The sequence below is a fragment of the Schistocerca cancellata genome, chromosome 3, assembly GCF_023864275.1.
Source record: "Schistocerca cancellata isolate TAMUIC-IGC-003103 chromosome 3, iqSchCanc2.1, whole genome shotgun sequence".
Lineage (NCBI taxonomy): Eukaryota > Metazoa > Arthropoda > Insecta > Orthoptera > Acrididae > Schistocerca > Schistocerca cancellata.
This window is the reverse complement of record NC_064628.1, coordinates 392,609,001-392,636,992: the sequence shown is the minus strand read 5'-3', so window position 1 is coordinate 392,636,992 and position 27,992 is coordinate 392,609,001. Positions and strand designations below refer to the sequence as shown.

Sequence of the window (27,992 nt, the reverse complement as noted above, 5' to 3'; positions counted from 1 at the left end):
ACAGTATTGCAGCAGCATATCAGCAGCACAACCAAACTTCTTCGATTATTTTCTAAGAAACTTTCAATCTCTCAGTAGAAATGGCCAACATTCGACTACAGACTTCTTGTGGCCTACCAAGCAACAGTTCCATGATGATATCGAGGGAGCCAAATTCACCATATTTACGGACCACTGCCCACTGGCTACCACCATCCATAACCATGGAAAGGATGTTCCTCCTCAACACTTCTAGCACATGGACCTCATCTGCCAGTATTCAACAAATGTGCAGTACTTGCTTGAATCTGATCATGTCATCACGGATATTTGTCCCAGATAAACATTATCTCTACTCCCCTCTACAGGAATGAGTAGGCATGCCTACTGACAGATGACCCTGAGCTAGCTGACATGTTGACAGACACAAAATGCTCTTTAACGCATCACCTCTTCCTGAGTTTCCCCATAACCATCATGTGCAACACCTTGACATGCTCTGCTTGGTAATGCCTGTCCCTCTATACCAGTCAATCTTCACATATCCCTGCAGAGACTGGGCCAACCAAGTATCAAAGCTACAACAAAACTAAGTACTGAATACTTAATTTGAAAAAAAAAAGAGATTGTTGCACTTGGACACGCACATGTATCTCATGTCACAGTAGTAAGGTGGGATGGTATGTCAGCCCCATCTTGGACAATTCAGCATCCCAAAAGGTCATCTACACTATGTCCATATTGACATTTTGGGACCACTAGCGCCCTGAGATTGTTTTTGTTAAATTTTGTCAATCATAGACAGAGTTATGAGGAGAGTTGATGACATTGCCCTACCTGACATTGCGGCCAAAACAGTTGCCCATGTTTTTGTTAATTTCTGGATTGCCCACTTTGGCTGCCCCTCCTCATTTGCAACCAACCAGGGACACCAATCTGAGTCCCCACTCTTCTCAAAACTTTGCAAGCTGTACAGTTTCAACAAATTTCACACCACTGCTTACCACCTGTAGAGCAATGGTCTCATGAAACATTGCACCTGCACACTAAAGGTGGCACTTGTGTGCCATGGAGGTTCCCAGTCAGAAGCACTACTGTGGACCCTTATAGGGATATGTGCTGCTTACAAGAAGTCTCCAGACATCACATGCAGACAAGTTGTATAATGAGCTGCTTGTCCTACCTGCCAAATGCATTGCCACCTCTGTAGCTGTATTCTCCACCCCATGTTTTTGTCCACAAAGAATTTGCTACTTACAATGATGTGATGTTCCATGATGACTCTGTTCAGGAATCATGCAAGCTTCCCTACTCGAGTCCTCATGAGGTAGCCACTCATGGACAAACACTTTTGACATCATATTTGATGGGAAATGTCAGATGATCTTTGAGAACTGACTGAAACCTGCTTGGTCACTCTCCGATGATCTTACTCAGGCTGTACCTTCTGTCTTTCAGTGACCCAACATATGATACGTGAAGTGACAGTGAGTCACTTCCCCTTGTGGTTCCCACATTGGCCTCCTACTGTTCCGAGTCACGTGAGCAACAATAGGGAAGTACCATACTCTGCCTCCACACAGATGACTCTCACTGTGTTCACTGTTGACCTCTCTACTGAGGTCAGGAACAGTACAGCCTCCATATATATCATCTCACCACTGTCTTGAGACAATGCCTCCACCATGAACATCTGGCTCCTGAACTCTTTCAGACTTCCTCTGATCCTCTTGACACCTCCCAGGATCATATTTACACAAATATTTCCTCTGATGGCCCAGTCTCCATCATCAGCCCCATTTGACCTCTGATTATGGTCATCACTCTCGCCAACGTCCTCCCTCTTTCCCACACAGAATGTCCTCTTCATCTACCTGAGTGAATGGGAGATTTTATCATCAGTGGCATCACCTGCTTTGCACAGCCTTCATGCTCTGCACTCCCTTTGGGGAGGGGGGAAAAATGGCTCTGTGGCATCCATCAACCACTATGTCACTATTGTTAATCTTTGATATTATGATCTTTAACTTTTCTCTCTTTGTCTTTGTGACTGTGCAGTGTGATGAGTTGTTCAATTGTATTGTGCTTTTATGTTTCATTAAATTGTTTTTACCCAATTGTTTGTTGACAATTTCCATCCTCAACCACATCAACATTAGGACTGGAATTACTACAATGTAATACTGGACCACCCTTCTAACCATAACCTACCAAGAGCCCGGTTTTGCTTATGTAATAGTTTATCTGATGAGAAGGAAAATTATGAACAAGTTCTAGTAGAACTAAACAGGAAAAATTACCCTATTGATATTCTGTTACCTTGCCAAGTCTTATGTTTGTATTTATCATAAAACTGCATTAGGAAAGCTGAAGTTATAAGGAAGATCATGAATGTAGTCATATCTTAACAATAGAAAACAGAGGATCACATTAATATATGACAGAGCCTGAGTAATAATAAGTTGTCCCACAAGATTTGGTGCTAGGTCCTCTCCTGTTCCAGGACACTGGAGGATTCTTCAGAAACTCAGTTGTTTGCTGATGAGAGAAGTATGCTAGTATAGGGCCTAATACAACCACACCATACACAGACAGTAAAATGGTGACACATGCCTAAATTGTTTCACAATAAACAGCTCAGCCCCACCCCCAATCCTAACAAGACTTATATAATGTAATTCAAAAAGACATAAAACCAACTTACGGGTACCAGGAAACAAATCAATGGACAAATATTGGCCGGAAAACAAATCGATGGGCAAATACCTCTACATCTACATCATATCCCACAAGCAACCTAATGGAGTGTGGTGGAAGCTACTTTCGGTACCACTATCTGATCCATCCATCTCTTCCACACATGAATAGTGCGTGGGAAGAATGATTGTCAGTAAGCATCTGTATTGGCTCTAATTTCTTGAATTTTCTCCTCATGGTCAATATGAGAGATGTATGTGCGGGGAAGTAATATGTTGTCCAATTCCACCTGAAAGTGCTGTCCCAAAATTTCAATAGTAAATCTCTCCATGATGCACAATGCCTCTCTTGTAACGTCTGTTTGTCTAACATCTCCGTAATGGTCTCTTGCTGGCTAAACAATCCCGTGATGTAACGCACCACTCTTCATTGGATCTTCTCTATCTCCTCTATCAGTCATACCTGATAGGGACTCCCAATGGATGAACATTACTCGTGAATTGGGTGAACAGGCACCTTATAAGCCACTTCTTTTATGGATGAATTACATGTCCTTAGGATTCTTCTGATGATTATGAGTATGGTGTCTGCTTTTCCCACTATCTGTTTTATATGGTCATTCCCCTTAAGATCGTGCTTAGATATTTTATGGCAGATGTTGTCTCCAGCTGCTTGTCACCAAAAGTGTAGCTGTGTAGTAGTGGGTTTCCTTTCCTATGTATGTGCAATATATTACATTTATTTACGTTCACGGTCAACTGCCAGAGCCTGCACCAATCATCAATTCTCTGCAGGTCATTCCACAAAATTCTTATTATCTTCTGGCATTGCTACTTTGGCATTGACAACTGCATGATCTGTGAATAGCCTTAAAGAGCATCTGAAGATCCATCCTTCATGAAATCCTCCCCACTCCACCAAGAGTGTCTTTCCGCCGTCCACCTAACCTTTATAACCTCTTAGTTCATCCCTATGAAATCCCCAAACCACCTTCCCTACCCTCTGGCTTCTACCCTTGTAAGTGCCCCCAGTGTAAAACCTGTCCCATGCACCCTCCCACCACCACCTACTCCAGTCCTGTAACCCGGAAGGTGTACACGATCAAAGGCAGAGCCACGTGTGAAAGCACCCACGTGATTTACCAACTGACCTGCCTACACTGTGAAGCTTTCTATGTGGGAATGACCAGCAACAAACTGTCCATTCGCATGAATGGACACAGGCAGACAGTTTTTGTTGGTAATGAGGATCACCCTGTGGCTAAATATGCCTTGGTGCATGGCCAGCACATCTTGGCACAGTGTTACACCATCTGGGTTATCTGGATACTTCCCACTAACACCAACCTGTCAGAACTCCGGAGATGGGAACTTGCCCTTCAGTATATCCTCTCTTCTCGTTATCCACCAGGCCTCAATCTCTGCTAATTTCAATTTGCCGCCACTCATACCTCACCTGTCTTTCAACAACATCTTTGCCTCTGTACTTCCATGTCGACTGACATCTCTGCCCAAACTCTTTGCCTTTACAAATGTCTGCTTTTGTCTGTGTATGTGTAGATGGACATGTGTGTGTGTGTGTGTGTGTGTGTGTGAGTGTATACCTGTCCTTTTTTCCCCCTAAGGTAAGTCTTTCCACTCCCAGGATTGAAATGACTCCTTACCCTCTCCCTTAAAACCCACATCCTTTCGTCTTTCCCTCTCCTTCCCTCTTTCCTGATGAAGCAACCATTGGTTGCGAAAGCTTGAATTTTGTGTGTATGTTTGTTTGTGTTTCTATCGACCTGCCAGCACTTTTGTTTGGTAAGTCCCATCATCTTTGTTTTTATATATATTTCTGCTAGATCATTTATACATACTGCAAACAGCAATGGTCCTATCACACGTCCCTGTGGTACTCCAGATATTACCTTTTCATTTGTTGATTTTGATTCATTAAGAGCAATGTGTTGAGTTCTATCTGCAAGAAATTCTTGAATCCAATTGTAAGTCTTCTCTGATACTCCATAAGCTCATATTTTTTTCATTAAACAGCAATGTGGGACAGTGCCAAATGCGTTACTGAAATCAAGGAATACAGCATCAATGTGAGTGCCATTGTCCACTGCACTGCAGATCTCATGGAGGAACAGAGAGACCTGAGTTTTGCAGAATCTCTGTTTGTGGATTCAATGTTGATTTTTATAGAGGAGACATTCATTTTCCAAAAACGTCATAATTCTTGAGTATAAAATATGTTCCACATTTCTACAACAGATTGACATCAACGATATAGGTCTATAATTCCATGGATCTGTATTACGGCCTTTCTTAAAAATGGGAATGAGCTGCACTTTTTTCCAGTCATTAGATATCTTTCATTGCTCCAGCAAGCTGCGATAAATTGCTGCTGGAAGGGGAGCAAGTATTTTCACATAATCTTTATAAAATCTTATTGGTATCTCATCTGGTCCTGACACCTTTCCACTACTAAGCAATTGTAGCTGCTTTTCAGTTCCACAATCGGTTATCTCAATATCTACCATTTCGACTGTCACAACACAATTGAAAGGAGGGACAGTGTTACAATCTTCCGTGGTGAAACAGCTTTGGAAGACCGAATTCAGTATTTTGGCCTTCTCTCTGTTATCTTCTGTTTCGGTGCTGGTGTGGTCGGTGAGAGAATGAATAGATTTTACCCACAATATAACCAAAATCTGTTAGGTTTTTTACTCAGGTCGGCTGACAATGTCTTACTTTCAAAATCGTTGAATGCTTCTCTCATTGCTCTCCTTATGCTCATTTTCACTTTGTTCAGCTTTTGTTTGTCAGCTACATTTTTACTTCTCTTGAATTTGAGTTGAAGTGCTCTTTGTTTACATAGCACTTTTCTAACATGGATATTAAACTATGGTGGATCTTTCCCATCCCTTAAAACCTTACTCAGAACATACTTGTCTAGGGCATACTGAATGATGCCTTTCAATTTTTTCCATTTGATCTCCACATCTTTGTCCTCATCACTAAATATTTGATGCTGACTGCTGAGGTATTGTGAAATTTGTATCCTTCACCCTTTCTGAGCAAATGTATCTTCCTCCCTTTCTTAACATTGCTTGTAGGACCCATCATCATAGATGCTGTCACACCCTTATGATCACTGATAACTTCCTCTGTGTTAACTGATTCGATAACTTCAGTTCTGTCTATTGCCAGGAGGTCCAAGACTTAACCCTCTCGAGTTGGTTCTCTAACTATCTGCTCAAGGTAATTTTTGGACAAGACATTCAGATCAATGCCACATGAATCCCTGTCTCTGGCACCAGTTTTCATGGTATAACACTCCCAATCTATACATGGGAAGTTAAAGTCACCCCCTATTACAATGGTGTGATCAGGAAAATTACTAATGATATTCTGCAAGTTCTGTCTGAAGCACTCTACAACTGCAGATCATGACCCAGGTGGTCTATAGAAGCATCTGATCACTGTTTTGGCTTTTCTTTGTTACTCAATTTCACCCAGATTAATTTGCATTTGGAATTTGTGATAACCTCACTAGATTTTATCGAATTTTTTACTGCAATAAACACACCGCCACCATTGATGACTAACTTATCCTTAGGATAAACATTCCAATCTGAACTTACTGGTTAAGAGTCCATGTGTGATGTTCTTAGGCATCCAGATTGATAATAAACTGAAGTGGTACCAGAATATGGATGACTTGACCAAGAAGGTCAATTATGCCTGCTTTGTACTTAGAAATCTCTCTCACTGTGTTGATATGCAGTTGAACTTGCTAGCACACTTTGCTTACTTTAACTCAGTACTGTCCTGTGGCATAATCTCCTGGTGCAATTCAGCAGAGGTCAAATGTGTTTATTCCACAGAATTGTGCAGTAAAAATAGTGTGTAAAATTGATAACTAAACTTCTTGCACAAGCCTCTTCAGAGACCAAGGGAATCTTACATTTACATACCAATACATACATGCCCTACTCCTAATAGTATTTACATTTAATAACAATAAATAATTCAGAATCAGTGCAATTGACAACTGCAGTACTGTAAGTAAAATAAATTCCATGTAGATTATGTTTCCCCAGCAATGGCTCAGAATTGAATTTTATGTTCTACAACTGATTGCCAGAAGGCATCAGTATCAACTGAAAATTATTAGATACTCAAAAAAATGAGGCAAGGGAATAAGCTCAACAATGAGTCATCCCAAGAGAAATTGTTACAAGCATCATTTAATACCACGTAATTCCACCCCTGGACTCGATAACCAGCTGTATTCGATTAGGGAGTGACTCCACAAAGTTGTGCAGGTGCATCGCATCCGGATTAAGCCACTCACTGAGGATCTGATTGCACAATTCCACCAAATTGTGGGGATGCTGAAATTGTCATTTTAGCTGCTATTCCAATATGTCCCACATATTTTCTGTCACATATTCTTCCAGTCCAGTAAAGTTTGCTGCTGCCCTCCTTATGTTCCTGTGTCAGTAATGGCCTCCTGTGAGGTGACTGACTACAAATGCTTATTGCATGCAGTTCCTGGCACAACATTCTCTCTCTGTAACATGTTGTAATGGACTTCCATTCACTGCCTGTATCAATTCCCGTCAGGTTTGGAAGTAATTTTAATTCACAAGCTGTGGATATTTTTCCACTCACAGTTCTGATGTGTTTCATGGCCAGGTGTGTTACACCACTGCTTGTAGACACACTGAACAGCCTGCTGTGAAACACTGACAAATCTGGTAACACACTGTCTGACCTAGGCACATCCAAACACGATTTTCCCACTTTGCACTATGTCACTTCCTTACATTTCCCATGTTTACATAAACATCTGCTTGAGACACACATATCTCACTGATGGTTGTTGTCTTGTGCTTGCACAGAGACAGTGCACATGTAGTTGAACATGATACTCAATCGCTGCACCACCTGTAAAGGAGTAATGACTAATCTGTGCATGCACACTGAAGTGACTATTTTTTCTTCTGGTGAGCTTACTTTATTAGCCTTTCCTTTTACAGTATATCAGAATATTTTGGCTTGGAGGTGTATATTCTGACTACCTCTAATAACTGTACTAAATAGATCATTATGTATAAAATATTCTCGGTATTCTTGCCGCGTCAGTTCTAGATAAAATCTCGAGCTTTCGACGATTACCTCCATCGTCATCATCAGGAGCTGACTGTCTCCACTGCTGCTATGGTAGCCTCTATATAGCCCGAAGACGGCTTCTGATTGGTCGGCTTCTGATTGGTCGGCGATTACGTGCTGCTGTCTCAGACGGTGTCACTGTGTGCACCGGTGGCGCCACCGCTTCCGTTTGAACGTAAAGCTTGGAAGGAACGTCTCTGCTGCTTCTCTGCATCAAGCGCTCGTTTCCACGCACAGCTCAGATGGTATCCGCTATCACGGTTAAAGTTCTTTTGGCTCATTCTTATTTCAACAGCCTCCTTTATAACAGAATCCCAGTATGTGGAGGCATGGGACAGAATTTTAGTTTCATCGAACAATATTTTGTGTTTGTTCGTGAGGCTGTGCTCCGCAATTGCCGATTTCTCCAGCTCTCTATTTTTAATATGGCGTTGGTGTTCTGCACAGCGGTCGGAAACGGTATGAATAGTCTGACCTATATAATTGCTTCCACACTCACAGGGTATATTATAAATTCCAGGGACCCTGAGGCCGAGATTGTCCTTAACAGGGCGCATCATCTCCTTAATTTTCTTAGGAGGACGAAAAATCGGTCTAATACCACGTCTATGCAGGACTCTTCCTATTTTGCTGGAAATTGCGCCACAAAAAGGAAGAACCGCAATCGGTGTTTCATCCTGTGAGGTTGCAGCATTATCACGTTTCCTTCTTTTGGAGAACACTGCCTTTACATCGGGTGCACCATAGCCGTTCTTTCGGAACACGTTCTTTAGGTGATTAATCTCGAACCTTAGGTGGTTCTCATCAGAAACAGTTTTGGCTCTATATACCAACGTGTTCAATAGTAGAGAGGAGAGGGAGGGGCTCCGTTTACTTCAGAAGGATAAGATCTTGTCATATTACCAGCTGACAAAGGAAATGCCACCGTGGTCCTTAATACTACCGAATATCATAGAAAAATGACTTCAATGTTGGAGGACAGTACATATAAGTGTCTTAAACGGGACCCAACTTTGACGTACAGCAGAAAAACCATGAAGTTACTGAAGAATTCCGGGCTTCCAGACGATATTACAAAAAATCTCAGAGTCCGAGCTCCTAGACCGCCCAGGTTGTACAGACTACCGAAGCTCCATAAGGATAATGTTCCCATGAGACCTATTGTCAGTGCAATTGGTTCTCCTACTTATAAGCTGGCCAAATACCTAACAAAGTTGATGACTCCTATAGTTGGCCGGTGTGAACATCACATCAAAAACTCCCAGATGTTCATTGAGAAAATCAAAGATATTAGTGTTGGTCCAAATGACATTTTAGTCAGCCAGGATGTGGTGTCGCTGTTCACAAAAGTTCCTGTGGAGGACACTTTGAAAATGCTGGCGGATCTTTTTCCTCCTGAAACTATCAAGTTGTTCCGGCACGTGATGACGACCACCTACTTCTTGTATGGTAATAAATTTTATAAAATGACAGACGGTATGGCAATGGGCTCTCCATTGTCTTCATCACTGGCTAACTTTTTTATGGAGAATTTTGAAGAACATGCACTAAATTCCGCTCCCCTCCGTCCATCCTTATTTTATCGTTACGTTGACGATACATTTATGATCTGGCCACACGGCGAAGAGGCTCTTAAAGAATTCATTGAACACATGAACAGCATCCATTCGAATATCCAGTTCACTGTCAAGATGGAGAAGGAAGGGAGACTGCCTTTCTTAGACATTTTAGTACAACGACAGACGGACGGGCGTCTTGGCCACTCTGTATACCGTAAGTCGACGCATACCGATTTATACCTGAACGGACAGAGTTTCCATCACCCTGCTCAGAAGAGAGCCGTTTTGAACACGTTGGTATATAGAGCCAAAACTGTTTCTGATGAGAACCACCTAAGGTTCGAGATTAATCACCTAAAGAACGTGCTCCGAAAGAACGGCTATGGTGCACGCGATATAAAGGCAGTGTTCTCCAAAAGAAGGAAACGTGATAATGCTGCAACCTCACAGGATGAAACACCAACTGCGGTTCTTCCTTTTTGTGGCACAATTTCCAGCAAAATAGGAAGAGTCCTGCGTAGACGTAGTATTAGACCGATTTTTCGTCCTCCTAAGAAAATTAAGGAGATGATGCGCCCTGTTAAGGACAATCTTGGCCTCAGGGTCCCTGGAATTTATAATATACCCTGTGAGTGTGGAAGCAATTATATAGGTCAGACTATTCGTACCGTTTCCGACCGCTGTGCAGAACACCAACGCCATATTAAAAATAGAGAGCTGGAGAAATCGGCAATTGCGGAGCACAGCCTCACGAACAAACACAAAATATTGTTTGATGAAACTAAAATTCTGTCCCATGCCTCCACGTACTGGGATTCTGTTATAAAGGAGGCTGTTGAAATAAGAATGAGCCAAAAGAACTTTAACCGCGATAGCGGATACCATCTGAGCTGTGCGTGGAAACGAGCGCTTGATGCAGAGAAGCAGCAGAGACGTTCCTTCCAAGCTTTACGTTCAAACGGAAGTGGTGGCGCCACCGGCGCACACAGTGACACCGTCTGAGACAGCAGCACATAATCGCCGACCAATCAGAAGCCGACCAATCAGAAGCCGTCTTTGGGCTATATAGAGGCTACCATAGCAGCAGTGGAGACAGTCAGCTCCTGACGATGACGATGGAGGTAATCGTCGAAAGCTCGAGATTTTATCTAGAACTGACGCGGCAAGAATACCGAGAATGTTTTATACATAAGTGCCGCCGCGAAAAACTTCGTTCTCAAATAGATCATTAAATGATGTGGCAAAACAGGATTGTCATTAATTGTGCATTGCCCTTTGATGCATTTGAATGAATCAAAGTTTTATTGATAAATGAACCAATCAGAGTTTTATCAATAAATTATGAGACCTAATTGAGATGAAAGAGAGCTGAAAGTATTAATTTTACTTTGATGTGCATATTTGTAGTAATACACATTTTACCACCTGAAGGCAAGTTATGGTCAGAAATTATGTTTCATAATTAATTAGTTTCCTCAACTGAATTTTTCTTAGATCCTGCTTTATCAATATAGAACAAAATTACATTTATTTTCACCTCATAACTTCAGGAAAAAATTGGCAATATAAATCCCAAGGGATGGGTGACCCTATGCCCGATGATGTGTAGCTTGGTCACTTTTTATTTTCTTCCATGGTGCAGTTTTCAAAGTCTACATCCTCATCTTCAGGAGGTTAAATGGTTTTCATGTGCATTTCTTTCCCTTAAGATGTGGGTGTAAAACCACAAAATGTGTCATGGAAGAAAATAAAAAGTGAGTGAAACAAGGAATAGTGTAAAATATCTGGAGCCACTTTGTTTCTGAGAAATATAAAAAAAGTCTTTAGACATTTTCTACAACTACCCAGAAATTTTCCTGGAAAGGTAGACAATGTTTGGTAGACTGTGGACATCTGTCATACTGTCACCACAACACTTCCATGCAAACAATTGCCGAAGGGTGATAAGTCGGTAAATGGAATACAGTGTATCTCAGATAATTTATTCAAATGATGGAAAGTCCAGGAAGGAATAAAAGCTGCCATACATTTTAGGTTTCAGCCAAAAGGCCTTCTTCTGAAGTAGAAAACATGCACACTCATTCACACATGCACAGCAACCTCATACATTACCATTATTATGTAGTGTGCAGCCACAGCAGCCAGAGAGAGTCTCATGTGTGTGTGAGTTGTGCTTGTGTGAATGTGTGTGAGTTTTCTACTTCAGAAGAAGGCCTTTTGGGCAAAAGTTAAAATGTATAGCAAACTTTTTGTTGTGCCTGTCTGCAACTCAATGTCTCCTGCATATGGTGAGTAGCAATCTATCATTTTCATAATACAATTTATTGTAGCAACTTCTAGATGCATTAGTCATTTTATACCTTCCAATTTCCTTCTTTAGCTGCATAATGTAGTGGTGTTCTGCCATTATGATCTGCAACATTCACTCTCATTCCACTTTGTATGAGCCTCTCTGTAATCTTTGAAAATTCCTGTAATAGACCATTCATACATTAGTCACTGACATAGAAAAGAAATTAGAAAGCAATAGAAGTTTGAAGCACTGGTGCAAGAACACATTTACTAATTTGGCTATAGATAGTTTAAAAGTTTTTGTTACTAGTAGTGTTTAAGACATGTTCCCAGATCAACATTAAAGTTTATACTGCAATCATGATGTGCATAATATGGGGACAACATTCTCAGGTCACTTCAAAGATGGAGGAGAGTCACACAACACAAAAGAAACTTGTTTGAATAACTTTGCCGTTACACATCAGAATGTTAGAAAACTAAAAGAAATATTAATGAACTTCTTACCAAAACACAAAATCTAGAATGTCACAAAAGAAGTTGACATCTTAAGTCTATCTGAGTACTATGCAAATACAGGAGTCCATATGTTAAACTTAAAGGACTATAAATTAGTAGCCCATTTCTGTAGCAAAATTTAGAGACAGAAGGAGTTTTGTCATATATGTAAAAATAACATCAAGTTCAATTCTATTGATAGCAGTAATTTCTCTATAATGAACAATTGGAAATGTGTGAGTGTGAACTACTGCTACCAAAAATGCCATTTATAATTGTTACTGTGTATAGATCACCACAGAAATTTTCAAGTAGCCTCACAAAAATTTGAACAAATGATAATCTGTGCAGATTTTATGATTTATTTACTGAGAGACTGAGTTAAAAGTAAAAAAAAACTAGAAATGCTGCTTAAAATCATGTGTTGTGTTCTAATTTTTCCCACCAGGATTACACAGGAAAGCAATAAACAATACTTTTGAAAGTGAATACTTAAGAAGTGGTATAAGTATTTATCCAGTAGTGAATGACCTCTCTGTCCATGATGCACAACTTGCGATACTAAACAATATATCTAACTGCAGTGAAGTGGCATTATGGAAAACAGCTAGAACAGTTGATGAATGGATAATGGAAAGTTGACAGCCAAATAATTGGAGTCACTGCCTTTGGTGCAGGAGAACCAAGGTTTGATTCCCAGCACTTCTTTGGATTTCTGAGGTATGGAAGTCTGGAACACGGTCTAATCAGCCTCATGAGGCCAAATGATGATCTGCTTGAATAAAGAAGTAGCAGTGTCATCAGGAGTCAACTACTGGCAATAACATGCTGGAGAGGTTTACGTATGCTTGATCACATCCCATGATCATATACCATTCCTTATACAGAGTTGTAGCCAGCTGTTATCTAGTCAGAATGATGAGTGGTTTTCATGTTTACAACAAAATTTCAGTGAAGCCTAACAGGAAGCTATTTAGAGGGTTATTTACAATGGAACAGATGTTGGTTCCAAATTTTATGCATTTTTAGATTGGTTTCTATCAGTCTTTAATAACAGATTTCCCAAGAAAACAATAAAGTATGGTACAAGAAAACTATCAGAAAAGTCCGGTTTACATAATAGTCAAAATATCATGTGCAAGGAAAACGAAATTGTTTGAAATGTTAAGGATAAACAGAGGATAGGACTGGTTACACGCTACATTATTATGAAAAGCGATTAAAAAATCAAACAGTCTCCGTATAATGCCTACAATAATAATTCAGAAAATAAAATTAAATCTGTATAGATAATAATTGGAAGAAAAACTGGGATATCTGTTAAGGAATGTGAGGAGTATATTAATAAATGCAATAGTACAATAATAAATGACAACCTTCAGGTAGCAAAGTATTAGCAAGATGGAAAGCGATAAGGGATCACTTGTTGAAAATTTTGAATTTTCAGTTATTGTAATTTTTATTTTCAACATTAAATTCTGAACAATCTATTAAAAAAGTTGATTTCTATCTCTAAATTTGAGTGAGTGACGACTGGTTGAATATTTGTGATGAGAATCAGGTGTTTTGAGATAAAATGTTTCAAAGTTTCACTTTATTACCATTCTTTCATTGGAGATTTTTAAGAAACAAATTTTGCATATATGTTACCTTTAAAATGTCCTCTTCAAATGTTACCATATTTTTTAAGTTAACATTACATATAATGTGGTTTTCCCCTTCAGACCTACAGTAAATTGCAGTCTACATAAATTTAAAACCAACAAAATTGGTCCCAGATTGAGAGAAATTAGTGAACTCTGTGCTGTTTTCTTTTGGCAGATTACTGGTGTTTATATGTTATTCTCAGTTCCAGAAATATAATCTCAACATCAATAAGACCAAGACAGTGGTGATGGCAGTCAACAGATATGGACAACAAGCAAGTGTACAACTAGGAGACCACCAACTGGAGTGTGTGGACGGTTTTCCTTACCTTGAGAGTGTAATTTCCAGTGATAACTTTGTCAGAAATGAAATCACCAACAAAGTGAAAAAAAAAAAGGATCTGAATTCTACGAACAAGTAAGATCACTTTTATGGGATGACTTGATCCCAAAACCGGCCAAACTGGTGATGTTTAGTAGATATTTCATACCAATATTGACCTGTGGTACTGAACCCATGTGGAGTTGCTAGTCTCCCATCAGGCGCCTCCCCAGGTGGTGGATAGGGGAACGCTCACCAGATATGGTGGGTACTGGGGAAATAAAATACCCAGGGCAGACCAAAACTAGCAAGCCTCCACCACTCTAACAAGGGAAGGGGGTTGGCGGCAGGAAGGGTATCCGGCTGTAAAAACATTGCTAAAATAAGAGGAATGATGGATGCTTCTCAAGATAAATGTTCCAGAGTAATAGCCTCCCATTCGGATCTCTGGGTGAGGTGTTTTGCGAAGGATCCAAAAAAGTGTTCAAGATCAGAGTAGGAACTCTAAACGTGGGAACAATGACAAGAAAGGGAAGAGAGATAGTAGACATGATGCAGAGGAGGAAGATAAATGCTTTGTGTGTGCAAGAGTCAAGATGGAAGGGCAATAAGGCAAAGATCTTAGCTGAAGGCTATAAGCTACTTTATAGTAGTGCAAGCCTGGAATCAAGAAATTGAGTTATTTTGCACAGACAGCTTCAAGAAGAGGTATGTGAAGTCAGCAGAGTAAACGATAGGATCATGTATGTTAAGATGATGTTTGGCGGAGAAATGGTAACAGTGCTGACAGCCTATGCACCCCAAGCAGGATGTTCGGAGGACGAGAAGGAAAAATTTTGGAGAGATTTGGATGGAGTAGTGGTTGGAATACCAGAGAATGAAAGAGTGATAGTCGGAGGGGATCTAAATTGTCATGTTGGCGGAAGGGAAGGTGGAGAAGAGAGGTGGCATGGAGGATGGGGGTATGGCGAGAGAAATGAGGAAGGAAAAAAGATAGTGGAGTCTGCAGTGGCTTTTGATCTAGTGACTATGAATACCTACATCCAAAGAAAAAGAGAAAAACTAATAACATACAGGAGTGGCAAAAATAAAAGCCAAATTCATTACATATTATGTAGAAGGAAAAATAGTGGGGAGGTGCAAAATACTAAAGTCATATACGGTGAAGGAATAGCAACACAACATAAGTTGATTGTAGCAGATTGTGAGATAAAAGTATGTAAAAGACAGAGGCACATAAATCAACGTGAAAGGAAAATTAAGTGGTGGAGATTAAAGGATAAAAATTTGAGAGAGGAGTTTACTGAAAAAGTACTGGGGAAGGTAAAATTGGCAGAGAGTGTGCAGGAGTGGTGGAAAGTAAATAGTGCTATTATAAGGAAGACCGGGGAGGAAGTGTTTGGGTTAACATCTGGCAGAGGAGTGCCAAAAGATAAGGAAGCATGATGGTGGAATGAAGAGGTGCAGAAGGTTCTGAAGGAAAAGAAAGACGCTAAGAGGAAGTGGGGTATGTCCAGAAGCACTGAGGATGGGCAAGCATACAAAAGTGCAAAAAAGGAGGCAAAATGAGCCGTGGCTAAAGCTAAAGCTGGATCAGTATGGGAGGCACACAAACAACAACAGAAAAATCAGGATATGAGACAACTGATACAGATAGGCAAATCAAGAGATAAAGTTTCTAAGGATCTAACAGCAATAAAACAAATGAAAGATGAAACAGGAATAATTCTGCATGACCATGGAAAAATAATCCACAGGTGGTTGAATTATTTTGAGAAATTGCTGAATGCAGAAAATGTAAGAGTGAAAACTGAGGAAGGAGGGGCAAATGAAGGATTAATGATGGATATAAGTAGAGATGAAGTCGAACGGGCAGTTGAAATGATGAAAAATGGGAAGGCAGTTGGCCCAGACTAGATCCCCGTTGAGGTACTGAAGTGTCTCGGTAAAAAGGGAATTGAGCTCCTTTTGGATTTAATGAAGAAGATTTGGCGACAGGAGGAGATGCCAGACGAGTGGAGAACTAGTGTACTGATCCCAATATTTAAGGGGAAAGGTGATGTGAGGACTGCATTAACTATAGAGGTATTAAACTGATGGCACACAATGAAAATTTGGGAAAGAGTTATAGAAGCAAGATTACACAAGGAGACTGTGGTGTGTGAAGAACAGTTTGGGTTAATGGCTGGAAGAGGAACAACTGACGCAATACATGCTTTAAGGTGGATAGTGGAGAGACACGGGAAGCTACAAGCCAATCTACATACGGCTTTCATTGATTTGGAGAAAGCATATGACAGAGTCCCAAGGGAAGGAATATGGAGAAGCATGAGAGAGCAGTGCGTGCCAGAGAAGTATGTGAGGTTAGTGAAGGAAATGTACAGAGGAGCAATGACACAGGTGAGAAGTAGTGTGGGCATGACAAAGGAGTTTCTATTAAAAGTAGGGTTACATCAAGGGTCTGCCCTTAGTCCCTACCTCTTTGACCTGATTATGGATGTGTTGGTGAAAGATGTGAAGAAGGAAGCGCCGTGGAATATGATGTTTGCGGATTATGTGGTTCTTTGTGAACAGAGCATTGACAAACTTGAGGAAAAGCTGGAGGATTGGAGGAAGGCACTAGAAGAAAGAAAGATGAAAATTAGCAGGACGAAGTCGAATATTTAGCACTGAAGGATATGCAGATGAGGTCTTGCAAGATCCCGGATGATGAGCTGAAATTGGTCTGCAAATTGAAATACCAGAGGTCAAACATACAGAGGGACAGAGGACTGGAAAGCGAGATACAACACCAAATAAATTGCAGTTGGAACAACTGGAGGAAAATGAATGGAGTGTTGTATGACAAGAAGGTGAGCATTGGCTTGAAAGGGAAAGTGTACAAGTCGGTGGTAAGGCCTGCTATGATATACGCAGCTGAGACATAGCCAATCACAGTAGCCCAGAAAAGGAAGATGGAAGTGGAGGAAATGAGGATGCTGAGGTGGATTTGTGGGGTAACAAGGAAGGACAGGATTAGAAATGAATTTGTTAGAGGAGCTGTGAAAGTGGGACCCATGGGGAGAAATATACAAGAGAGCAGACTAAGGTAGTACTAACACTTACAAAGGAAAGGGGAAGAGTATATCAGAAAGAGAGGTGAAGATATAAAGATTGAAGGAGCAAGAAAGAGAGGAAGACCAAAGATGAGGTGGAAGGATAAGATATCCAGGGACTTAAGGGAGAAAGGATGGAAGAAGAAAGAGACAATGGATAGAGTACTATGGAGGAGAAGGACCCAGAAGATCAACGCCAACCCTATGTGATGTGGGACAAGGCGATGATAAAGAAGAAAGAAGAAGAAGATTGACCTGTGGTATTGAAACATGCACCCTTACAAAAAGAGAATCATCAAGACTGCAAGCAGCAGAGACGAAATTTCTTAGATCCATCATCCAGGAGGCCAAGATGGACAAGTTAAGGAATGAGGAGGTGAGGAAAGAAGCTGGAGTGAAGACATCCCTATTAGATCAAATTGGTGCATCCAGGCTTTGATGATACAGACGTGTGATGAGAATGGAGTCAACTAGAACAGCCAAAATAAATTTGGAAAGACAGGTGGATGTGGATGGGAAAAGACCACAAGGAAGACTTCAAACCTGATGGATGGACTTGATCAAGGTTGACCAGAGGATGGACAAGGTGACCAGAGGATGGACAGTGGATGATGTTCTCCATGAGCAGGTGTATCTGGACAGGATGAAGTGGAAGAGGCTCATTACCAGTACACGCGAAACTGGAACTGTTAAATGATGATGGTGATATATTCTATATTATGACCAATTGCAAAATGGCAACATCTGTAGGCATTTATAACTCTAATGTAAAAATGGACCACTTGTTTCAATTGGAATTAATTATAAAATGTTTCTCTTTTGTAAAAAACAACTCAGAGCTCCTTAAAAAGCCATTTTTTTCCCATCAGTCTTCTGACTGGTTTCATGCGACCTGCCATAAATTCCTCTCCTTTGCTAACCTCTTCATCTCAAAGTAGCACTTGCAACCTACATCCTCAATTATTTGCTGGATCTATTCCAATCTCTGTCTTCCTCTACAGTTTTTGCCCTCTACGGCTCCCTTTAGTACCATGGAAGTCATTCCCTCACGTCTTAACAGATGTCCTATCCTCCTGTTCCTTCTCCTTACCAGTGTTTTCCACATATTCCATTCCTCACTGATTCTGCCCAGAACCTCCTCATTCCTTACCTTATCAGTCCACCTAATTTTTAACATTTGTCTGTAGCTCAAATGTTTTGATTCTGTTCCGTTCCAGTTTTCCCACAGTTCATGTTTCACTACCATACAATGCTGTCTGTACTCCAGTCGTACTTTCTCAGAAATTACTTCCACAAATTAAGGCCAACATTTGATATTAGTAGACTTCTCTTGGCCAGGAATGCCCTTTTTGCCATTCCTAGTCTACTTTTGATGTCCTCCTTGCTCCCTCTATCAGTGGTTATTTTACTGGCTAGGTAGCAAAATCCCTTAACTTCGTCTACTTTGTGACCATCAATCCTGATGTTAAGTTTCTCACTGGTCTCATTTCTACTACTTCTCATAACCTTTGTCTTTCTTTTATTTACTCTCAATCCATATTCTTTACTCATTAGACTGTTCATTCTGTTCAGCGGATCATGTTAATTCTTCTCCACTTTCACTCAGGATAGCAACATCATCAGTGAATTGTATCACTCATATCATTTCACCTTGAATTTCAATTACACTCCTGAACCTTTCTTTTATTTCCATCACTGCTTCCTCGATGTATAGATTTAACAGTAGGAGCAAAAGGCTACATCCTTACCTTACATCATTTCTAATACAAGCACTTTGTTCTTGGTCTTCCACTCTTATCATTCCCTGTTGGCTTTTGTACATACTGTAAATGACCCATCTCTCCCTATACCTTACCCCTACTTTTCTCAGAATTTTGAACATCTTGCACCATTTTTCATTATTGAATGCTTTTCCCAGGTTGACAAATCCTATGAACGTGTCTTGATTTTTCTTCAGCTTTGCTTCCATTATTAACTACAAAGTCAGAATTGCCTCTCTTGTGCCTTTACCTTTCCTAAAGCCAAACTGATTGTCATCTAGTGCACCCTCAATTTTCTTTTCCATTCTTCTGTACAATTTTGAACATGTCTCACATTTGCAGCAACCGTATACACAAATTTGAAAAATATGTAACCAACTGGCTGATTTTTACATATTTTTCACATTATTATGTATATTATTCTTGTAAGTAACTTGGATGCATGAGCTGTTAAGTGGATTGTGTGGTAATTCTCACACTTGTCAGCTCTTGCCACCTTCGGAATTGTGTGGATGATGCTTTTCCAAAAGTCAGATGGTATGTTGCCAGACTCATACACTCTACACACCAATGAGAATAGTCGTTTTGTTGCCACTTCCCCCAATGATTTTAGAAATTCTGATGGAATGTTATCTAACCCTTCTATCTTATTTGTTCTTAAGTCCTCCAAAGGTCTTTTAAATTCCGATTCTAATACTGGATCCACTATCTCTTCTAAATCGACTCCTGTTTCTTCTCCTATCACATCAGACAATTCTTCCCCCTCATAGAGGCTTTCAATGTATTCTTTTCACCTATCCACTCTTTCCTCTGCATTTAACAGTGGAATTCCTCTCTTACTGCTATCACCCTTGCTTTTAACGTCACCTAAGTTTGTTTCCTGTATGCTGAGTCTGTTCTTCCAACAATCATTTCTTTTTCACTGTCTTCACTTTTTTCCTGCATGCATTTTGTCTTAGCTTCTCTGCACTTCCTATTTATTTCATTTCTCAGTGACTTGTATTTCTCTATTCCTGAGTTTCCCAGAACATTTTTGTACTTCATCCTTTCATCAATAAGCTGAAGTATTTCTTCTGCTGTTACCCATGATTTCTTCACAGTTACCTTCTTTGTACCTATGTTTTCCTTCCCAACTTCTGTGATGGCCCTTTTTAGAAATTTCCATTCCTCTTCAACTGTACTGCCTACTGAGCTATTCCTTATTGCTGTAGCTATAGCCTTAGAGAACTTCAACCGTATCTCGTCATTCCTTAGTACTTCCGTATCCCACTTCTTTGTGTATTGATTCTTTCTTAATAATGTCTTAATCTTCAGCATACTCTTCATCACTATTATATTGTAATCTGAGTCTATGTCTGCTCCTGAGTATGCATTACAATCCAGTATCTGATTTTGGAATCTCTGTCTGACCATGATGTAATCTAACTGAAATCTTCCCATATCTCTCAACCTTTTCCAAGTATACCTCCTCCTCTTGTGATTCTTGAGCAGAATATTCACTATTACTAGCTGAAACTTGTTACAGAACTCAATTAGTCTTTCTGCTCTCCCTTTCCTTGTCCCATGCCCATATTGTTCTGTAACCCCCGCAACCGGATTCCAGTCTCCCATTACTATTAGATTTTCATATCCCTTTACATACTGTATTACCCTTTCAATATCCTCATACACTTTCTCTATCTCTTCATCTTCATCTTCAGCTTGCGACATCGGCTTGTATACCTGAACTATCGTTGTCGGTGCTGGTTTGCTGCTGATTCTGATAAGAACAACCTCATCACTGAACTGTTCAAGTAACACACTCTCTGCCCTACCCTCCTATTCATAACGAATTCTACTCCTGTTATACCATTTTTTGCTGCTGTTGATATTACCCTATACTTATCTGATCAGAAATCCTTATCTTCTTTCCACTTCACTTCACTAACCTCTACTATGTCGAGATCAATTCTTTGCATTTCCCTTCTCAGATCTTCTAGTTTCCCTACCACATTCAATTTTCTGATGTTCCATGCCCTGACTCACAGAACATTGTCCTTCCATTGATTATTAAATCTTTTTCTCATAGTAACCTCCCTGTTGGAAGTCCCTTCCTGGAGATACAAATGGAGGACTATTTTGGAATATTTTGTGAATGGAGTGATCATCATGGCACTTCTTCAATTACAGGCCACATGTCCTATGGATACACGTTGTGTGTCTTTAATGCAGTGGTTTCCATTGTCTTCTGCATCCTCATGCTGTTGAATTTCCTGTATGCTGAGTCTGTGCTTCCAACAATCATTTCTTTTTCGCTGTCTTCACATTTTTCCTGCAGCCATTTTGTCATAGTTTCTGTGCACTTCCTATTTATTTCATTCCTCAGCGATTTGTATTTCTCTATTCCTGAGCTCCACCTTTAGGGGCAGTTTCCCAACCCTAGGACAAGAGAGTGCCCTGAACCTCTGTCCACACCTTCGCCTCTTTGACAAGGTCATTGGCACAATGAGGGTGACTTCTTATGCCGGATGTCTTTGGCTGCCAATGCTGATTATTAATCAAAATTTAAGCAGTGGTGGGATTCGAACCCGGGACCAAAGACATTTTGATTATGAATCAAAGATGCTACCCATAGACCATACAATTTTGTGAAGCGTTGCATACACAGCTGTGAAATTTTGAAAAAGGGCCTCTAGTCGGGTCAGTGTTATTTCCTCATAATGACAAGATGCCCCTTTGCAGAAGATTGGCATTGATTGCTTTCAATGATATTATTGAGTCTTGTTGGATTCGAACAACAGAATTCAGTAAACTATTACAAAACATAAAAAAAAACTAAAACCAATATTTTAGTCATCATTGAATGTGTTTGCTTATACTGAAAAGAGGTCCCTTTTCACTTTCCAACTCACATTTAATAATCACTTTCTTGAGGTGGCTCAAAAGACTGGCATGAACAGTTCAAGGGTTACAATAATAAAGCATATACAAGTAGCAATGCCTCATAGATACAGACAAATTGCAGTTATTTCAGGCTCTGGTAAGGAAATTAAAAATGTAATTAATTGCCTCAATAGTGTTGACTAAAATCCTGTATTCAGTCATATATGTGTAGTGATTCAATGGCGAATGCTTGCGGAATGAAGCAGAATACTAGTAAATGCAGTTAATACACAAAATTACCAACAATGGATGTACAACGGAAACGCATGTGCGTAATACAACTGTCCACAGTGAATTGAGCAGACTAGTGTGTCAAAGATATTCCTTCCTGAGGGAGGGCTAAACACATATCACTGCCAAAGAGTCTTATTTATGTAATATTTTACATCATTTACGGTGAAGCCTCACAGACACCTCCAACCTCCCACCCTCCCCTCGCCACAGTGCAGGGCACTGGCAGTGGGAAACTGATGGCACAGTGAGATCGATGGAGTTCACAGCTGCTGATATATTCTATGCACAGTTGTGCATGACCAGCTGTACCATGCCAGCTGCAAGGGAGTAAATGACAGGACCATTTCTTAGAGAAGAAACATTGTAATGGTTTCCCCTCCATTTCTCCTTTCCTTTAGCACAGGTGATAATGGGTAATGTATGTGGGGTGTCAGATAAGCCTATAGCAGGTTCGCTGGTCAGCGTTGAATTTCTGCGGTTGTTCTTGTCATTGTTGTGGACTGGTTGGTTGTGGTGGTGATGAAAGAGGTGGTGTGGTGTTGTCTTTTTCTTCTTGTGTGCTTGCTGGAGGAGACTGTTTCCTACCAGCTGTGAGGATTATGAAACCACTGGCTTATAGGTTTGATATTATCAGCCCTGATTCAATGCCATTGTGTAGCTTCTAGCTGTGAGTGAACTTTCTCTAAGTAAAGCAGTTCTCTACCTCCCATTCCTCATGCTGTCTTTCAATGATGACAAAATCGTCCACCAAATTTACACTTACTCCATTTGGCTGGAATTGTTGCACATCAAGGTTCAGCTTAAAATGCTGTAGTATACTGAATGTTTGAAGTTCCACCATGCAACATGGCAATGTGAGTGTTATTTTCTATTCAAGCAACCGTTGCATCATGTGTGCTGGGTGTATCTCACAAAATCCATGTGTGTTTCAAGTGATGCTTGGGAATGGTGACTGGCTTCACATGTAGTAGTATACTGAATGTAATGTCTCCCAGATTTAGTACTCTGTGTGGTCCAAAATATGCAGTGCTAGTCTGATTGTATTGTTCTGTAACATTATGCACTCACAGTCTGACAGGACCTTGTATACAAAAAATTTTGGTGAGCTGCAGGACAGGGGCTGCAGTATTCATATTCATGCAGTATGTTATTTCACTCCATGGGCTATTGCTTGTGGCTCTGTAGTTGCTGGTGGTTGTACTAGATATATGAAATCTGCTGGTACGTTGAGTGGCTTTCGATATAAAATCTCTGGCAAAGATGCTTTGAAGTCTTCTTTGAATGTATAACAGACACTAAGTAGAACCCAGGGTAAGGACTCTGTCCACTGGCTCCCAGAGTTCATAAGTGCTGCCTCAAATATTTGAAGACAGTGTTCTACCAGTCCACTGCACTGTGAAGTGGCAGGCTGTGGTGTGGCAGCACTCAGTGCTGCAGAGGTTATATAGCTTGGAGAACAAACGGTATGGACTCAAACTGGCAACACACTTCGGTAGTGACGAGTGCCGAAACATGATATCCACAGCTGTACAAATGCCCTCATCATCATCACAGAAAGAATATATGGTAATCTTCTCACTCCAGCAAGGGGATGATCAAATTGAAGTGAACATGTTGTATCTGGCCTTTAGATATTCTGCGTCATCTAGTATCGGATGTGTATGTCATCCAGTATTGCAGTGCTGGCAAGCCATGTGAGTTCGAGTCCTTGCAGTATCACATCACTTCAGGCCAGACAACTTGCAGAGCAACTGTGGCATTAACTGGCTGAATCACTGACATCTTGGATGCTGGTAGAAGTCAGTGAGTGTTGGGCAGGAAGTAAATAAATGTCATCTGACTCGGACATCCCGTCGGGTACACCATTCGCCTGGTGCAAGTCTTTCGATTTGACGCCACTTCGGCAACTTGCGCGTCGCTGAGGATGAAATGATGATGATTAGGACAACACAACACCCAGTCCCTGAGTGGAGAAAATCTCCGACCCAGCCGGGAATCAAACCCGGACCCTTAGGATTGACATTCTGTCACACTGACCACTCAGCTACCGGGGGCAGACGGCAGGAAGTAGAATGGTGCACATGGAGATGATTTCAGGAGAGGAGGGAGTGTTTGATGAGAATTAGTGTGGCCAAAGTGAATCATATTTTTCAGTTTAGTGGCAGTAGTTTTACCTTCCCTTGTGGACCCAAATGTATCTTGTCAGCAAAGCACCCTGCTCTGGTTAGATACTTCATAACAGCCACTATATCTTGTATCTCCCACCAGGCACTATACTGTCAGCTATGAAAGGTTACCCTCTATGCTTAGTAATCAGCCAGACAAACTCCCACAAATAATAATAATAATAATAATAATAATAATAATAATAATAATAATAATAATAATTAAGCGTATCACAGCGAGCGTGTTGTCTTAGCCACTGTGCCTGGGTGTAGGATGAGTATGCTAATTTCATACTCACAGGTGAGCCACAGTTTAGCTTGTACAGCAATCCCAGCTGTCTATTCATCTGGCAGAACTTCTGGCCACAATTAAAGCTGACCAACTTTGTGGACACAGTGGTCAATACAGAGGGTCCAATGTTCTCATTTAGGGCTATGTCCCATTACAGAACACAGCATGTCATTCTCAATGGAGAGAAGTTTTCCAAAGTAAGAGTGATTTCAGGTGTGCCATAGGGGAGTGTCGTAGGACCGTTGCTGTTCACAGTATACATAAATGACCTTGTAGATAACATTGGAGGTTCACTGAGGCTTTTTGTGGATGATACTGTAGTATATTGAGAAGTTGTAACAATGGAAAATTGTACTGAAATGCAGGAGGATCCGCAATGAATTGATGCATGGTGCAGGGAATGGCAATTGAATCTCAATGTAGACAAGTGTAATGTGCTGCAAATACATAGAAAGAAAGATCCTTTATCATTTAGCTACAATATAGCAGGTTAGCAACTGGAAGCAGTTAATTCCATAAATTATCTGAGAGTAGGCATTAGGAGTGATTTGAAATGGAATGATCATATAAAGTTGATCATTGGTAAAGCAGATGCCAGACTGAGATTCATTGGAAGAATCCTGAGGAAATGCAATCTGAAAACAAAGGAAGTAGGTTACAGTACATTTGTTTTCCCACTGCTTGATATTGCTCACCACTGTGGGATCCGTACCAGATAGGGTTGATAGAAGAGATAGAGAAGATCCAAAGCAGATTAACCACATAAGATGAGTTTCTACATGCATCTAGAATGATCAACTCACTCCTTACACTTAAATCCAATTGAAGATGCACAAAATGTTCTACACTGAGAAAGTGTACCACTGCCACAGATCATTTCCAACCCTCAAAGGGCAATTGGCAGCATTATTTCAGATCACATTCAGTGGATCAAATGAGTCAATCTACAAGTGTGGGGATCTAGTGTGCATCCTATATCACCATGAGAGGACCTCTATTCTTATACAGGCAGTCTGTATGCCATCAGTATTGACACACTGTACACAATATTTGTCACTCACAAGCCATGATGAGTTTTCTGATAAACTTACAGTGTCATGAGTTGCAATATTGACACAGTACACATTATCTCAATGTGTAAAGTTGTTTCATAGGTCTCAAAGAACCCTTAACTTTTGACACAAACAAAATTACATTACCTTATGGTCCACAGGCCTAGATGCCAACATGTGGAGCAGTGACACTCCACAGTCATCCACACTACTGGGATCAGCACCAACATCCAACAGCATGTTCAGGCCCTTAAAAAAAATAAAACAATACAATCATTCAATACAGACATACCAGCTAAACTGCTTGTTTGCCTCTACAACAATTTAGATTTGTGAATTCAAACAGGAACAGAACTTTTTGATTTAATTGACCCTAAAACAGTCAGATATATCAACTAATTATTTCAATAGGTTGAATGTTTTGTACAACAATTTTGTTGAAGAAAGTGTAACATAAATGTTTAAAATGGTAAGAACATTTTCCATTTCTCTTTAGTAGAAGTGCTGGCAATTTTAAATTCAACATAACTCTTAGAGATTCTAAAATACATTGTAGCTCACACACAAATGTATCCTAAATGAAAAATAAATGAAAGTTCTCTAAAACTTGAGACACATTAGGGGTGGTGGGAAGACATTTACTATGAAAACACAGTTGATGAGCACAGAATGTAGCCCTGTATCTCAGTGTGGGACTTTGAAAAGCTACCTATAGAAATGGCTTAAGCAATAGGGGCTCCTGCCTGGAAAATTAATGGAAATCTTATCTAAAAAGCCATTTCTAAAAACTGCAATAAATATTTAGTGTCAACTGAAATTCCTGCCAGACTAGAACTCAAATCTGGATTTCCTGAATACTGTGATCAGTCAATAATAATAATAATAATAACTGTTATAACCTTTAATTAACTAATAAATTGCGTGGATATACAAACGTAGAAACAATAGTGGGTTTCATGCTACCAACTCTGTATCTGTCACTCAACTGCCATGCCGTGACCTGCGGCCAGCGCCGTTCATAGCCAGGTGGCGCTCCCGCGCTCAGCCGAGCTGCGGAGCGCCTCTATCGCCGTGTTTGCGTACTGACGTAGCGGCACTTTTAAATCTCGTGGCACTGTCACAACACTTTTCCCCCTTGAAAAAAAAAAAAAAGACACTCACTTCCTTGGAGACACGGACAGTGCGGAGACATCCATGGCCTCTTGGGAGACCCCGAGAAGATCCCGCAGAGAAACACGAGAATATGGTCGAAAATGTCCGGGACGGAAGCTTGTGCGTGGAATGTGCCTCCTGGACAAGATGATGGGTGAAAACTCCGGAGCAGCATCCATAGGTGTCGTGGAGCTGAGGGGGTGCTCCAGCGAGATGGGTCCCGGAGAAGGCGGCGTCATGACTGGGGCCGGTTCCGGCGTACTCAGAAGCGGCAGCGACGTTGGCTGCAGCGACACGCACGGGAGATCGGCAGCAGCGACAGGACTGGCTTCTCGGGCTGGTGGAGGCGAAAGAAGGGGCGGTGGCACCAGCGTGGCCACCACTCGTGGGCGCATCTGGTCATAATGACGAACAACCATGCCGTCGTCCGTACGTATTTCACAAATCCGGCGGCCGCGAAGAGCCTTGACCACCCCTGGAAAGCATTTAGGGCAAGATCCATATCCTCGTGCCCACACGTTGGCGCCCGCCGAGTATTTTCCCGCACTAGGGGACACAGTACTAGGCCTGACAGGGTGAAGCAGGTGCAGTAGAGTGCGTGGTTGGCAGCCATGCAAGAGTTCAGCAGGGCTGCGATCACCCAGAGGCGTGAAGCGATAAGAACTCAGAAATTGCAACAGAGCGTCATCGGTAGAAAAATCAGTAAGAAATTTTTTCATCTGGCTTTTGAAAGTGCGGACAAGGCGCTCGACCTCCCCATTTGATTGGGGATGGAAGGGCGGTGCTGTAACATGATGAATCCCTTGTCCAGTACAAAAATCATGGAAGGCCTGCGAAGAGAACTGAGGGCCGTTGTCCATGACAATCATGGATGGAAGACCTTCTAGCGCAAAGATTTTGGACAAAGCCAGTGTCGTCGCCGCAGTGGTGGGCGATGGACATCGAACCACAAACGGAAACTTCGAGAAGGCGTCAATCAACAGTAGCCAATAAGTGCCGAGGAAGGGGCCGGCAAAGTCAGCATGCACCCGTTCCCATGGCTGCGCCGGATCAGGCCACGGAGAGGGCATTGTACGGGGTGCACCCAGTTGTTGAGCACACTGACCACACGCAGCGACCATGTGGGTGATGTCCGAATCGATACCAGGCCAATAAACATGCCTGC

The 27,992-nt window shown here is 41.0% G+C and overlaps 1 protein-coding gene across 1 annotated transcript in view; it reads right to left on the bottom strand.

Moving 5' to 3' along the window:
- LOC126175117 (serine/threonine-protein phosphatase 6 regulatory ankyrin repeat subunit C-like) overlaps positions 1–27,992 on the bottom strand; it is a 357,458-nt gene that overhangs the window by 58,678 nt on the left and 270,788 nt on the right. Inside the window, exons 11-12 of the mRNA XM_049921671.1 lie at positions 25,823–25,924; positions 11,758–11,868 (exon numbers count right to left, since the gene is read on the bottom strand). Of these exons, the coding sequence (XP_049777628.1) occupies positions 11,758–11,868; positions 25,823–25,924 (213 nt within the window). The remainder of the gene's footprint in view (positions 1–11,757; positions 11,869–25,822; positions 25,925–27,992) is intronic.